The sequence below is a fragment of the Mobula hypostoma genome, chromosome 12, assembly GCF_963921235.1.
Source record: "Mobula hypostoma chromosome 12, sMobHyp1.1, whole genome shotgun sequence".
Classification (NCBI taxonomy): domain Eukaryota; kingdom Metazoa; phylum Chordata; class Chondrichthyes; order Myliobatiformes; family Myliobatidae; genus Mobula; species Mobula hypostoma.
In genome coordinates this window covers 104,095,640-104,110,125 of record NC_086108.1, presented here as the reverse complement: position 1 = coordinate 104,110,125, position 14,486 = coordinate 104,095,640, and the positions used below count along the sequence as shown (strand labels likewise).

At 47.0% G+C, this 14,486-nt stretch overlaps 1 protein-coding gene across 1 annotated transcript in view; it reads right to left on the bottom strand.

Moving 5' to 3' along the window:
• Positions 1–1,149, bottom strand: part of gipc2 (GIPC PDZ domain containing family, member 2) — an 81,406-nt gene extending 80,257 nt beyond the window's left edge. The window contains exon 1 of the mRNA XM_063065057.1: positions 806–1,149. Within this exon, the coding sequence (XP_062921127.1) occupies positions 806–1,090 (285 nt within the window). The 5' untranslated portion in view covers positions 1,091–1,149. The remainder of the gene's footprint in view (positions 1–805) is intronic.
• Positions 1,150–14,486: the final 13,337 nt, after the last annotated feature.

Genomic DNA, 14,486 nt, shown 5'->3' with positions numbered 1-14,486 from the left:
GGTCATTGGGAAAGGGGGTAGCGGGGGTGCGCGGGTCATTGGGAAAGGGGGTAGCGGGGGTGCGCGGGACATTGGGAAAGGGGGTAGAGGGGGTGCGCGGGACATTGGGAAAGAGGGTAGAGGGGGAGCGCGGGACATTGGGAAAGTGGGTAGAGGGGGTGCGCGGGTCATTGGGAAAGGGGGTAGCGGGGGTGCGCGGGTCATTGGGAAAGGGGGTAGAGGGGGTGCGCGGGACATTGGGAAAGGGGGTAGCGGGGGTGCGCGGGACATTGGGAAAGGGGGTAGAGGGGGTGCGCGGGACATTGGGAAAGGGGGTAGAGGGGGTGCGCGGGTCATTGGGAAAGTGGGTAGAGGGGGTGCGCGGGTCATTGGGAAAGGGGGTAGCGGGGGTGCGCGGGTCATTGGGAAAGGGGGTGCGGGGGTGCGCGGGACATTGGGAAAGGGGGTAGAGGGGGTGCGCGGGACATTGGGAAAGGGGGTAGAGGGGGTGCGCGGGACATTGGGAAAGGGGGTAGAGGGGGTGCGCGGGTCATTGGGAAAGTGGGTAGAGGGGGTGCGCGGGTCATTGGGAAAGGGGGTAGCGGGGGTGCGCAGGTCATTGGGAAAGTGGGTAGAGGGGGTGCGCGGGTCATTGGGAAAGGGGGTAGCGGGGGTGCGCGGGTCATTGGGAAAGGGGGTAGAGGGGGTGCGCGGGACATTGGGAAAGAGGGTAGAGGGCTGATATAAAGGAGGAATGGGAAGTAAAAGGAAGCACTAGAAGGTCAAGGAAAAGAGGGCAATTGAAAGCTCGTCAGCGGTCATTTACCTCCGAGGCGGGGATATCGAACACCTCGGCAATCCTGGCATAAAGTTCACGGACATTGGTGAAACCCTCGATGCGGCCGGTGGGGCTACCGTGCGCCAGCTGCGTGTGGAAGATCAGTTTGGGCCGGGCGTGAGACGGCGGCGCAGGCAGCCCAGCCCCGCCGACCGCGCTCGGGGAAGACGCCCCGATCCCACCACCCCGCCAGCCTGCGCCACCTTCGTTCTCCACCAAGGTAGTGCTGTCCCGCGACCTGTGCTTCCACTTCCCCTTTAAGCCCAGCGGCATCTTTCCCTCTGTGCGCAGCGAACCCTTCGCCCGCTACCGACGCTTCCAACTGCCCATGGAACGCGCATGCGCAATCCGTCCAGCCACGGCAATGGGCGGAACAGCGAGCCTCAGGGGGCGGGATTCTGGTCGCGCAGGCTCTGTCTATGCATGCCGGCAACGACGCCGGCGGTGTACGCTCACAACGCATGCGTCCAATTGCCTTGCCACTCCGTGTGCATTGACGTCATGGACATAGTATCTCAGGTGAGAGCACCTGGGGCGGTGGAAGAAGTTGAAAGGAATTAGTGAAACAATTTTACTGAAGAGAAACTGAATCTGTTACCTGGAAAAGGGTATTTTTATTACGTCATCGTATATGAATAATTGAAGTACTGAAACTTATATTCGCTCCTCTCAACCATCGAAGTAGGCTTGAGAGAATCAGGAATTTTAACATGTTTGACCTACCAATAATATAAACACAATAGATTCTGCAGGGCAACACACACAAAAGACTTCCCTTCCCCCATTCCTTCATGCCTTGATGAAGGGTATTCGCCCGAAACGTCGACTTTCCATTGACATTGCCTGACCTGCTGAGTTCCTCCAGCATTTTGTGTGTGTTTACCTAACAGTGAAAGTTTTTGACCAGTTAATTTGATGGGGGGGGGGTGGAACATGAATATTGAAGATTTATCGTAGGAAAAGATGCAGGTATCCTTTTTTTTTGCTGGACTTCAAAGACGCAAAACACAATAATGAGATATGGTTTCCCTTACAAGTCCAGCGATTCTTGTCTTCCCAAAACATCATTGAGAAACTAATTGAGACAGGTACATTAACAATGTTTGGGTAAGTAGATGGATAGGATAAGTTTAGATTAGATATAAGGCCATTTGGCCCATCCTTCTACTCTGCCATTTCATCCATTTTCCCTCTCCACCCTGCCTTCCTTCTCCTGCCTTCTCCCCATATCCTTACATGCCTTGACTAAACAAGAATCTATCAACCTCTGCCATCAATATGCTCAATGACTTGCCCTCCCCAGCTGCCTGTGGCAACAAATTCCACTGATTCACCACTCTCTGGCTAAAGAAATTCCTTCTCATCTCCGTTCTAAAATGACACTCCCCTATTCTGAGGCTATATCTTAGACTCCCTCACCATAGGAAACATTCCCTCCACATCCACTCTGTTGAGGCCAAAAATGGACGAATGGGATGAACTTAGAGGTGACATCTTAGTCAGTACGGATGAGTTGGGCCAATGGGTTCTCTATGATTCTATGAGGCACATTTCTGAACTACCACGGATTCAGATTAATTTATTTATCACACGTACATTGAAACATACAGTAAAACGCATCATTTGCAATGCAGCGTAGGGACGTGCTGCAATGGGACTTGGGAGTGCTTGTGCAGGATTCCATTAAGGTTAATTTGCAGGTCAAGTCTGTGGTGAGGAAGGCAAATGTGATGTTAGCATTAATTTTGAGAGGACAAAAATATAAAAGCAAGGATATAATGCTGAGACTTTATAAAGCACTAGTGAAACCTCACTTCAAGTATTGGGAATAGTTTTGGATACCTTATCTTAGAAAGGATGTGCTGAAACTGGAGAGGGTTCAAAGGAAGTTCACAAAATTGATTCTTGGATTGAAAGGCTTGTCATATGAAGAGCGTTTGATGGTTCTGGGCCTGTACTCTCTGGAATTCAGAAGAATGAGGGGTGGCTTCATTGAAACCTATCAGATGTTGAAAGGCCTCAATAGAGTGGATGTGGAGAAGATGTTTCCTGTGGTGGGGGAGTCAAAGATCAGGAGACACAGAATGGAGAGTTGTCCTTTTAGGATGGAGATGAGGAGGAATTTTGCTGGCCAGAGAGTTGTGAATTTGTGGAATTTGTTGCCAGAGGCAGCTGTGGAGGCCAAGTCCTTAAGTATATTTAAGGTGAAGATTGATAGATTCTTGATTAGTCAGGGCATGAAGCGTTACGGGGAGAAGGCAGGAGATTGGGGCTGACAGGGAAAATGGATCAGCCATGATGAAGTGCGGAGCCTGCAGGTGTCGTCACACATTCTGGAGTCAACATAGCATGCCCAGGATGCTCAGCAAAACAACACAGATAACAGAACAGACCATAACAACCATAGCAAAACAAACACAAAAAAATCTGCAGATACTAGAAATCCAGAGCAACACATATACACACACACACAAAATGTTGGAGGAACTCAGCAGGCATCAATGGAAATAAATAAATAGTCGATGATTCAGGTCGAGACCCTTCATTAGGACTTGAAAAAAGGTTGAGAAGTCAGAGTAAGTAGGAAAACAAGCACCCTTCCTCCCCCCCTGCCCCCACCCCCAACCCATGCACATACACAGTTCTCCAGTCTCAGGACAGGCCAGGGGAAGAACTCAGTTATGAACAGCAGCAAAAATATTTCAGTATATTGGCTGGAATATGTGCCAGAAGCAGCTACAGGATGTTTATGTTTATGAGGAGACAAGAGATCAACAGCCATCATCATCATCATTATGTGCTGTGTCGTTTGGTGTGGGCAATCGTGGTCTTCCCAAGACCATGATTGTTCTTGGCAAAGTTGTCCACAGAAGTGGTTTGTCTTTGCCTTCTTCAAGGCAGTGTCTTTACAAGATGGGTGACCCCAGCCATTATCAATACTCCTCAGAGATTGTCTGCCTGGTGTCAGTGGTCACATAACCAGGACTTGTGATATGCACCAGCTGCTCATATGACCATCCACCACCTGCTCCATGGCTTCACATGACCCTGATCAGGGGGCTAAGCAGGTGCTACACCTTGGCCAATGGTGACCTGCACACGAGCAGAGGGAAGGAGCACCTTACACCTCCTTTGGTAGAGATGTATCTCCACCCCACCACCCAATAAATCAAGCATCATGGCTGATTTTTATCCTTCTTAACCTCTTCTCCTCATAGCCTTTGACGCCTGATCAACCAAAACCCTATCAACCTCGCATTAAATATACTCAACAACTTGACATCCACAGCCATCTGTAGCAATGAATTCCACAGATTCACCACCCTCTAGCTAAAGAAATTCCTTCTCATCTCTGTTCCAAATGGACATCCCTCCATTCTGAGGCTGTGCCTTCTGGTCCTAGACTCACCCACTGTGGGAAGCATCCTCTCCACGTCCATTTTATTTAAGCATTTCAATATCCGATGGGTTTCAATGAGACCCACACACATTCTTCCAAAATCAGGCGAGTATAGGCCCAGAGACATCAAATGCTCCTCATACATTAACACAAAATAATCTGCAGATGCTGGGGTCAAAGCAACATTCACAACACGCTGGAGGAACTCAGCAGGTTGGGCAGCATCCGTGGAAACGATCAATCGACGTTTCGGGCCAGAACCCTTCGTCAGGACTGTAGAGGGAAGGGGCAGAGGCCCTATAAAGAAGGTGGGGGGAGGGTGGGAAAGAGAAGGCTGGTAGGTTCTGGGTGAAAAACCAGTAAGGGGAAAGATAAAGGGGTGGGGGAGGGGAAGCAGGGAGGTGATAGGCAGGAAAGGTGAAGAAGGAATAGGGGAAAACACAATGGGTAGTAGAAGGAGGCGGAATCATGAGGGAGGTGATAGGCAGCTGGGGGAGGGGGCAGAGTGACATAAGGAGGGGGAGGGAATTACTGGAAGTTGGAGAAACGTCGACTGATGGTTTCCACGGATGCTGCCCGACCTGCTGAGTTCCTCCAGCGATTGTGAGTGTTGCTCCTCATACATGAACACTTTCATTCCCTCAATCATTCTCGTGAACCTTCTCTGGGCCCTCTCCAGCCAACAAATTTTATAATTTTCTGTAGCTTCTCTCAATCCTGTGCATTAGCCCCACACCTGCATGCCAGACCGTGATGCATCCTGTCAGAAAGCTTTCCATGGTACATCTGTAGAAATTTTCGAGTGTCTTAGGTGACAAACCAAATCTCCTCAAAATATAGCAACTGCCTTGCCCTCTTTATAGCTGCATCAATATGTTGGGACCAGGTTAGACCCTCAGAGATCCTGACACCCAGGAACTTGAAATTTCTCACTCTCTCCACTTCTGATCCCTCTGTGAGGATTGCGTCCACAGTCAGCTCTTTGGTCTTACTGACACTGAGTGCAAGGATGCTGCTACGACACCTCTGAACTACAGTAGCTGGTATATCTCGCTCCTGTACACCCTCTCATCTCCATCTGAGATTCTACCAACAATGGTTGTATCGTCAGCAAATTTATAGATGGTATTTGAGCTGTGCCTGGCCACACAGTCATGGGTATAGACAGAGCAGAGCAGTGGGCTGATTACACACCCCTGAGGTGCGCCAGTGTTGATCGTCAGCGAGGAGGAGATATTATCACCGACACGCACAGATTGTGGTCTTCCAATTGCAGAGGGAGGTACAGAGGCTCAGGTTCAAAGGTTTCAAAGGCATATTTAATGTCAGAGAAATGTACACAATATACATCCTGAAATACTTTTTCTTCACAAACATCCACGAAAACATAGGAGTGCCCCAAAGAATGAATGAAAGTTAAATGTTAGAACTCCAAAGCCCCCCCAGCTCCCCCTCCCATGTGCAAGCAGCAGCAAAGCAACAATGCCCCCTCCCCTCACCAGCCAAAATGCATCAGCACCCCAAACCAAGCACTCAAGTATGCAACAAAGAATCAATAAAGACACAGACTTGCAGTACCCCAAAGACAACTTGTTCACCTGGTATTCGACATACCACAGGCTCTCTCTCTCTCTCTCTCCGTAATAAGGGAAAAAGAGGTGTCTCCGTTTTATAGTGAGAGGGGAGATGTAACAAACAACTCACTGATTATGGTGTTAAAAGTCCGTTGTGTCATTTTTTCCAAGCTCTGTGCCCGAAGAACTCGGGTCTCTGGGCACACAGCCAGCAGCCAGCTTGCTGCTTTTGATCTTCTGTCTCCCACGACACACCAATTTCCCGCAGAGGCACCGACCTGGAGTCCACCCGCCTCCAGAGCCTCGAAATCCCGAAATTCTGAAGGCGCGCTAATCTTTTAGACCGCATCCTTGGTATATCGAATAATAGCCGGTCGTGAGACCCCGAGAGCAGGTCCCATTCCCGCAAAGAACTGAAGTCAGCATGTAACTCCAGGTCAGGGTCTTCAAAATAAATAGAGATATTAAAGATAGAAATAGAGCTGTTTCTGAAGATGCAAGCAAAGGAGTGGCCGTTAGGCGCCATTGTCTCCTAAGCTCCACCTAAGGTTCCATAGCTTATCAGCCATGACTGTGGGAATGATGGTGTTAAAACGCAGAGTTATAACAAACAAACAGCATCCTGACACAGGGGTTTGTATTGTTAACCATTTAACCACTTCTGTATCATAGATAAAGCGTCTCAGTTGTGAAAGGGGAGTTTCTAGAATTCCCTCCCCAGGTGCTGCTTTGCCTCTTTTGCAACTGTCTTCATTCAACATGCTCCATAAAAGTAACCTTTTTGAATAAAGTGATCTCTGCGCCACAACAGCGTTAGCAGTCAGCGCAACGCTGACTTGGCTCCTTTAGACACTGTGACGACAAACCAAGTTATCAGAAGATTGATACATAGAAACATAGAAAATAGGTGCAAGAGTAGGCCATTCGGCCCTTCGAGCCTGCACCGCCATTTATTATGATCATGGCTGATCATCCAACTCAGAACCCCGCCCCAGCCTTCCCTCCATACCCCCTGACCCCTGTAGCCACGAAGGCCATATCTAATTCCCTCTTAAACATAGCCAATGAACTGGCCTCAACAGTTTGCTGTGGCAGAGAATTCCACAGATTCACCACTCTCTGTGTGAAGAAGTTTTTCCTAATCTCGGTCCTAAAAGGCTTCCCTTCTATCCTCAAACTGTGACCCCTCGTTCTGGAAGATGAGATACTGATGAGAGAGATAAGGGAGACAATGGAGAAGCGTTCAAAATGTTAATGAGAAAGGAGACAGATTAACGAGAAAGAAACACACTTCAGAATATTGACAAACAACAGGAATTCTGCAGATGCTGGAAATTCAAGCAACATACATCAAAGTTTCTGGTGAACGCAGCAGGCCAAGCAGCATCTATAGGAAGAGGCGCAGTCGATATTGACAGACCAGTTGCTTTGAACCTGAACTGTTTGAAGTTTGATGGACAGGCAATACCCCAGCAGGGGGATAAAAAGAACAGGTTCGCTAAGGCAAGACACACACCACGAGATCAGGAGATAACAAGACCCTGGAAGAGCGGTGTGCCCCCACAAGTTGGTGGGAGCTTGGAGGTCTGGTCGCGGAACCGACCATAGACGCACAGGGTGAAAAGGTACGATCAGCGGGAAACTGGTGTGTGTGTCCGCCCTTGCCTGGGTGCCGGGTTCACCGCGGAAGATCGGTCATATCTGGAACGGAGGGGTCACAGTCGGTGACCACAGAAGACATAAAAGGGTTCGCCCGAAAGCTAACTGCGAAGAACAAAGGTCTGTGTGAATCAGAATTTGCATTCTCTCTCTCTCTCTCTCTCCAACGGCACAACAGCGATTACTGTGAACTGTACTAAGCTGAACTGAACTCCGTCTCACTTGAGACTGATCATTTTACCCCTAGACTGCGATAGAGCTTGTTTGATTCCTATTACCCTAGTTCTGTGTACATGTGTGTTTTATCATTGCTAACCTGTTGCATTTATATCCTTACGATTAGAGTACTGTGTTACTTATTTCTTCAATAAAACTTTCTTAGTTCCAATAATCCAGACTCCAACTAAGTGGTCCATTTCTGCTGGTTTGGCAACCCAGTTACGGGGTACGTAACAACACACACAGGATGCTGGAGGGGCTCAGCCGGCCAGGCAGCATCTATGGAAATGAGTACAGTCAACATTTCAGGCCGAAACCGTCCTGCAGGACTGGAGGAAATCAGCTGCGGAGTAGATTTAAAAGGCGGCGGGGAGGAGGGGAGAGAGAAGCACCAGCTGGTGCGTGAAACCTGGAGGGGAAAGGATGAAATAAAGAGCTGGGAAGTTGATTGGTGAAAGAGAGAGAAGGCCATGGAAGAAAGAAAAGTGGGGAGGAGCATCAGAGGGAGGTGATGGGCCGTCAAGGAAATAAGGTGAGATAGGGAGAAGGAAATGGGAAATAGTGAAGTGGGGAGGGGCGTAATTGTGGGGCATTGCTGGAAGTTTGAGAAATATATGTTCATGCCATCAGGTTGGAGGCTACCCAGACGGAATATAAGGTGTTGTTCCTCCAACCTAAGTGTGGCCTCAACACGACAGTGGAGGAGGCCGTGGATGGACATATTGGAATGAGAATGGGAAGTGGAATTAAAATGGGTGGCCACTGGAAAATCCCATTTGTTCTGACAAACGGAGCATAGAAGCTTGGCGAAGCAGTTGCCCAATCTACTTCGTGTCTCACCAATGTACAGGCGGCCACACCGGGAACACCAAACACAGTAAATGATCCCAACAGACTCACAGGTGAAGTGTCGCCTCACCTGGGAGGACTGTTTAGAGCCCTGAATGGTAGTGAGGTAGGAGGGGTAGGGGCAAGTGTAGCACTTGTTCTGCTTGCAAGGATAAGTGCCAGGAGGAAGATCAGTGGGGAGGGATGAATGGACAAGAGGCCAATCCCTGTGGAAAGCAGTCAGTGGGGGAGGAGGGAAAGATGTGCTTGGTGGTGGGATCCTGTTGGAGGTGGCGGAAGTTTTGGAGAATTCTGCGCTTGACGTGAAGGCTGGTGGGGTGGTAGGTGAGGATGAGAGGAACCCTATCCCTGGTAACATGGCAGGAGGATGGGGTAAGAGCAGATGTGCGTGAAATAGAGGAAATGTGGTTGAGGGCAGCATTGATGGAGGAGGAAGGGAAGCCCCTTTCTTTGAAAAAAGAGAACGCCTCCTTCATTCTAGAATGAAAAGTCTCATCCTGAGAGCAGATGCAATGGAGGTGGGGGAATTGGGAAAAGGGGATGGCATTTTTACAGTAGTAGGGAGGGACAAGGTGTAGTCCAGGTAGCAGTGAGAGTCCATGGGTTTGTAATAAACATCGGTGGATAAGCTGTCTCTGGAGATAGAGACAGTGAGATCAAGAAAGGGATGGGAGGTGTCGGAAATGGACCAGGTGAATTTGAGGGCAGGGTGGAAGTTGGAGGCAAAGTGGATGAAGTTGACAAGTTCAGCACGGACGCAGGAAGCAGCACCAATACAGTCATCGGTGTATCATAGGAGAAGTGCGGGACGGTCACCAGTGTAAGCTTGGAACATAGACTGCTCCACATAGCCGATAAACAGGCTGGCATAGCTGGGACCCATGGAGGTGCCCATGGCTACCTATTGTAACATACAAATACCGAGCAAACTAAACAAGGAGCTGACGAATAACACTAAAAGAGGAATTAATGCTGAGAAGTGTATAGACAAAAGAATAAGGAAGGGTCACCGCCCATAACATTGACTGATTGACTGTCTTTTCCTCTCCGTAAATGCCGCCTGACCTGCTGAATTCCTCCAGCATTTTGTGTGTGTTACACTCAATTAATTCAGGCTCCTTACTTTTCATGAACCGAGTGGTGGAACGTATTCAGTTTCAAGAGAGTCACAATTCAGAAAGAAACTCATGTACTAAGCTTAAAAAAAAGGAAAATTACATAGGTAGGAGAGACAAAAAGCTGTTTGTTAGATAAACAATGGTAAGAAATAGTGAAAAAAATCAAAATTCTCTAGGAATAGATTTCCCTGAGGGACAAAAAAACTCCCTATGAAAAGTTATACATGCAGGGTAACAAATGACCACAAGCAACACACACAATGCTGGAGGAACTCAGCAGGTCAGGCAGCATCTATCGAAAGGAATAAAGAGTTGATGTTTCGGGCCGAGACCCTTCGTCAGGGCTAGACAAGCTTCTATCTTTATTTCTTTTTGACTTAAAATGGTTGCTCAATGTAAGATTTTAGTTTTAAAGTTAATGTACAGAACCTGTATCAGAATGGAAGCACTTTTATACTCGAGCCACTTGCAGTGGTCAAAGGATTATAACAAAGAGCAGGAAAGCTGGACCAATTACCCCCTCCCTAACCCAAGGAAATTCAGTGTAATTAGACCTCCTCTATCTCCAGATGAAATAAGATCAGGTAATTTAGCACAAATTGCAGGATAAGCCCTGGGCTATTTCTAGTCTGTATGTCTGGTAACTCAAGACACAATCACTCTGAACCACCAGTAAAACCTACTTGCCAGTCAGTTGTAGATACACAGGCAGGATTGGTGTCACTGTGTCAATAGATTCTGGGTACAGGTGATACCCTTTGTTTAGTGATTTTGTCTAATCTGTAAACCAAATTGGGTATATGCAGAAAATGTGACATTAAAATACGTACTTATATTATATTATATTATCATGATTATTCTATTGCAACTTTAAGCAAGTCTACAGGAAGTTTGGCCTCATCACGTAGGACAGCGGTCCCCAACCACCGGGCCGCGGACTGGTACCGGGCCGCAAAGCATGTGCTACCGGGCCGTGAGGAAACGATATGAGTCAGCTGCACCTTTCCTCATTCCCTGTCACACACTGTTGAACTTGAACATAGGGTTGCCAACTGTCCCGTATTTGCCGGGACATCCCATATATTGGGCGAAATTGGTTTGTCCCATACGGGACCGCCCTTGTCCCATATTTCCCCTGCTAAGGTAGAGTGTTCCTGTGAAACCTCTCATGCCGAAATGGCGTGAAGCGAAGAAGTAATTACCATTACTTTACATGGGAAATTTTTTGCGCGTTCCCAGACCCAAAAAATAACCTAACAAATCATACCAAATAACACATAAAACCGAAAATAAATAACACTAACATATAGTAAAAGCAGGAATGATATGATAAATACACAGCCTATATAAAGTAGAAATAATGTATGTACAGTATAGTTGGGAAGATGAAGGCAAGTGGGAGAAAAAATCGGCACGTACGCACATGCACACATCAGATGCGCACGTACGTGCATGCGCACACAGGTGCCCACGCAAGGCTTCATGGTCATGGTAGTCTTTCCTGGGGTAAAGTGTCCTGGGATTTGACTGCTACTTTTGTCCTTTATTTTGGAGTGAGAAAGTTGGCAAACCGAACTGTAAAAGACATGTTGAGGTGAGTTTAATCCTACTTGAACAGTGCCCCCCCCCCCCATCCTGCCGGTCGGCTGGTCCACAAGAATATTGTCAATATTAAACCGGTCCGCGGTGCAAAGAAGGTTGGGGACCCCTGACGTAGGACATCAATAGCGTAGCTCCTTAGCAGCCAGCCAGCCAGCTAGTTTAAATAACGTTAGCTATGCTAATGAACGAATGACACCTATTAACCTCACCTCAACATGTCTTTTACACTTTAACCCGCCATGGGCAATAGAAAAGTCACTGTTGCAAACAGTGCAGCGAGCAACACTGTCATTATTTTTGAGGTCGACTGTAAAGCCCGCCCACAGAGAAAACTGATAGGTCTACTTAGCAGGGGTCCCCAACCTTTTTTGGACCACGGACCAGTTTAATATTGACAATATTCTTGCAGACCGGCTGATCCGGGGGCGGGGGGTGTTAATCAGGACCGGAATATAGGTGATAAGTCAACTATAAGTCACTTATAAGTGGCTAATACACTCAATTTCATTTCTAAAAGGGTTTATCTAATGAATTTAATATTAAACACACCACATATTTTCCTCGCATGAATATAATGATGTCAATTATAAGTCAATAGCATCATCACATTTTAAGTAACGTTTGGATATTAAACATACAGCGCATGTTTTCCTCGTATGAACATATAAAATCACTGCAACACACCAATATCGCTGAATCAGTGGGAGCCCTGGGCTTGTTTTCCTGCAACAAGATGGCGCCACCGGGGGTGATGGGAGACAGCGAGACTCAAAGGGGCTTCCTTATGTCCAGTCTATTCCACGATTTAGTTTTCGTTGCATTCAATGCAGAAAACTCCACTTCGCAGCAATATGATGTTGGAAATGGAAGCAATGTTTTCAGTGCTTTCGTGGCTATCTATATTCAGCCTTGACTTTGATCCAGAATGCCGGCAAAGATGTTATGTCAAACATACTTTTCAGCCCGTCGTCATTTGCAAGCTCGAGGAGTTGATCTTCCCGCGCTGACATGGATGACACGTGCGTAATGACCTCATCTGCGTTCAAATTCAACAGTGCGTGACAGGGAATGAGGAAAGGTGCAGTTGACTCATATTGCCAAATCATATCATTTCCTCCGAGCCCAGTGGTTGGGGACCACTCTTAGCACGAAGAGAGACTAATCAGGATGCCGTTCTCCCTCTCCCTCTCAAAAAAATAGATTTTCGGGATATTGTATATAATTTCCGGGTGTCAGGGAGCCACTATCAATTTGCGGGAGACTCCCGGAACTTCCGGGAGAGGTGGGATTTCTGATCTTGTACAATAATATGGACCCTTAAACTCAAGTTCAAGGTTCAAAGTACATTTATTATCAAAGTACAGTATCTATATGATATACAACCTAGAGATTCGTCTCCTTACAGGCAGCCACAGAACAAAGAAACCCAACAGTACCAAAAAACCATCAAACACCCAATGTGCAGAGAGAAAAGAAGAAATCATGCAAACAATAGAGTAAGCAAATGGCGTTCGTGAAGTTCACAAAAGTGAGTCCACAGACAGGTTGAGAGATTGAGTCACCTGAGACTGTGCTCGCTGGAATTCAGACGAATGAGAGGAGATCTTACACAAACACTAGACAACCCGGTGACCCGTTGGGGCACCCTTTCAGAGAAAGGTAGTGCAGTCTTGACCATAATGTCCCCCTTCTCTTTCCACGCGGCATAATTAGGCTGTCCATTTTTTTTTACCCTTATACTTGATAGAAGCTACGAAGCAGTAACACCAAAGCCTCCAGGATGCTGATTTTTCTTGATGACGTGGTTGGCACTCTCCTAAATGGACATGATAGCCCCGGCTTTTCGCTGCGGTTGGTGTCGCTGTTGTGAGCATCGTGAGCCGCTGCTGAGGCTGGCTGTGCGCATGCGTTGTGGTGTCGCGTCACGGTTTCCATGAAGGGTGGATCAGCTTGGGTTGTGGAAAGCGGGGACTGTTGATTGATGAGTGAGCAATTTTATATGGATATATAACCCTGAACTTTGCATGCATTCTGTAAGTTAGCACATTTTAAGTTGATTTAGTCAAAAAAAAAGCATCGCTGTAATGCACCGTTTGGGCTAATTGGAGGTCACAAACAGACAAAAAGAGCATGAGAATTTTAGTAGTATGTAGATATAAAATTATGAGAGAGATAGATAAGGTAGAGGCAGGAAAGTTGTTTCCACTGGTAAGTCAGACTAGAACCAGGGGACATAGCCTCAAGATTCAGGGAAGTAGATTTAGGATGGAGATGAGGAGGAACTTTTCCCAGAGAGTGGTGAATCTGTGGAATTCTCTGCCCAATGAAGCAGCAGAGACAATCTCAGTAAATATATTTAAGACAAGGTTGGATAGATTGTTGCATAGTAAGGGAGTTAAGGGTTTTGGGGAAAAGGCAGATAGGTGGAGATCAGTCCATGGCCAGATCAGCCATGATCTTATTGAATGACAGAGCAGGCTCTATGGACCAGATGGCCTACTCCTGCTTCTATTTCATATGTTCTTATGCTCTTATGTAAAAGGAACAGAAATGCAGAGTACTATCTAAATGGGGAGAAAATTCAAACATCAGGGGTACAAAGGGTCTTTGGAGTCCTTGTGCAAGACTCTCATTAGGTTAATTTGCAGGTTGAGTCCGTTGTAAAGAATGCAAATGCAATATTGGCATTTATTTCAATGAGGATAGAATATAAAAGCAAGGAGATAGTGCTGAGCCTTAATAAGACACTAATCAGGCTGCAGTTGGAGTATTGTTAACAGTTTTGGGCCCCATATCTCAGAAAGGTTGTGTTGTCATTGGAAAAAGTCCAGAGGAGGTTCACAAGAATTATTCCGGGAATGAAGGGGTTAATATATGAGGAGCATTTGGCAGCTTATGGTCTGTACTCACTGGAATTTAGAAGAATGCGGGGGATCACATTGAAACCTATCAAGCGTTGAAGAACTAGATAGGGTGGATATGGAGAGGATGTTTCTTATGGTGAGGTTATGCAGAACCAGAGGGCACAGCATCAAAGTTGAGGGGCGACCCTTTAGAATAGAGGTAAGGAGGAATTATTTTTAACCAGAGAGCAGTGAATCTGTGGAATGCTCTGCCACAAGCAGCTGCGGAGGCTAAGTCCATGGGTATATTTAAAGCGAAAATTGATAGTTCCCTGATTGATCAGGGCATCAAATGATACGGCAAGAAAGCAGGTGTGTGGAATGACTGGGATCCGGGATCACCAC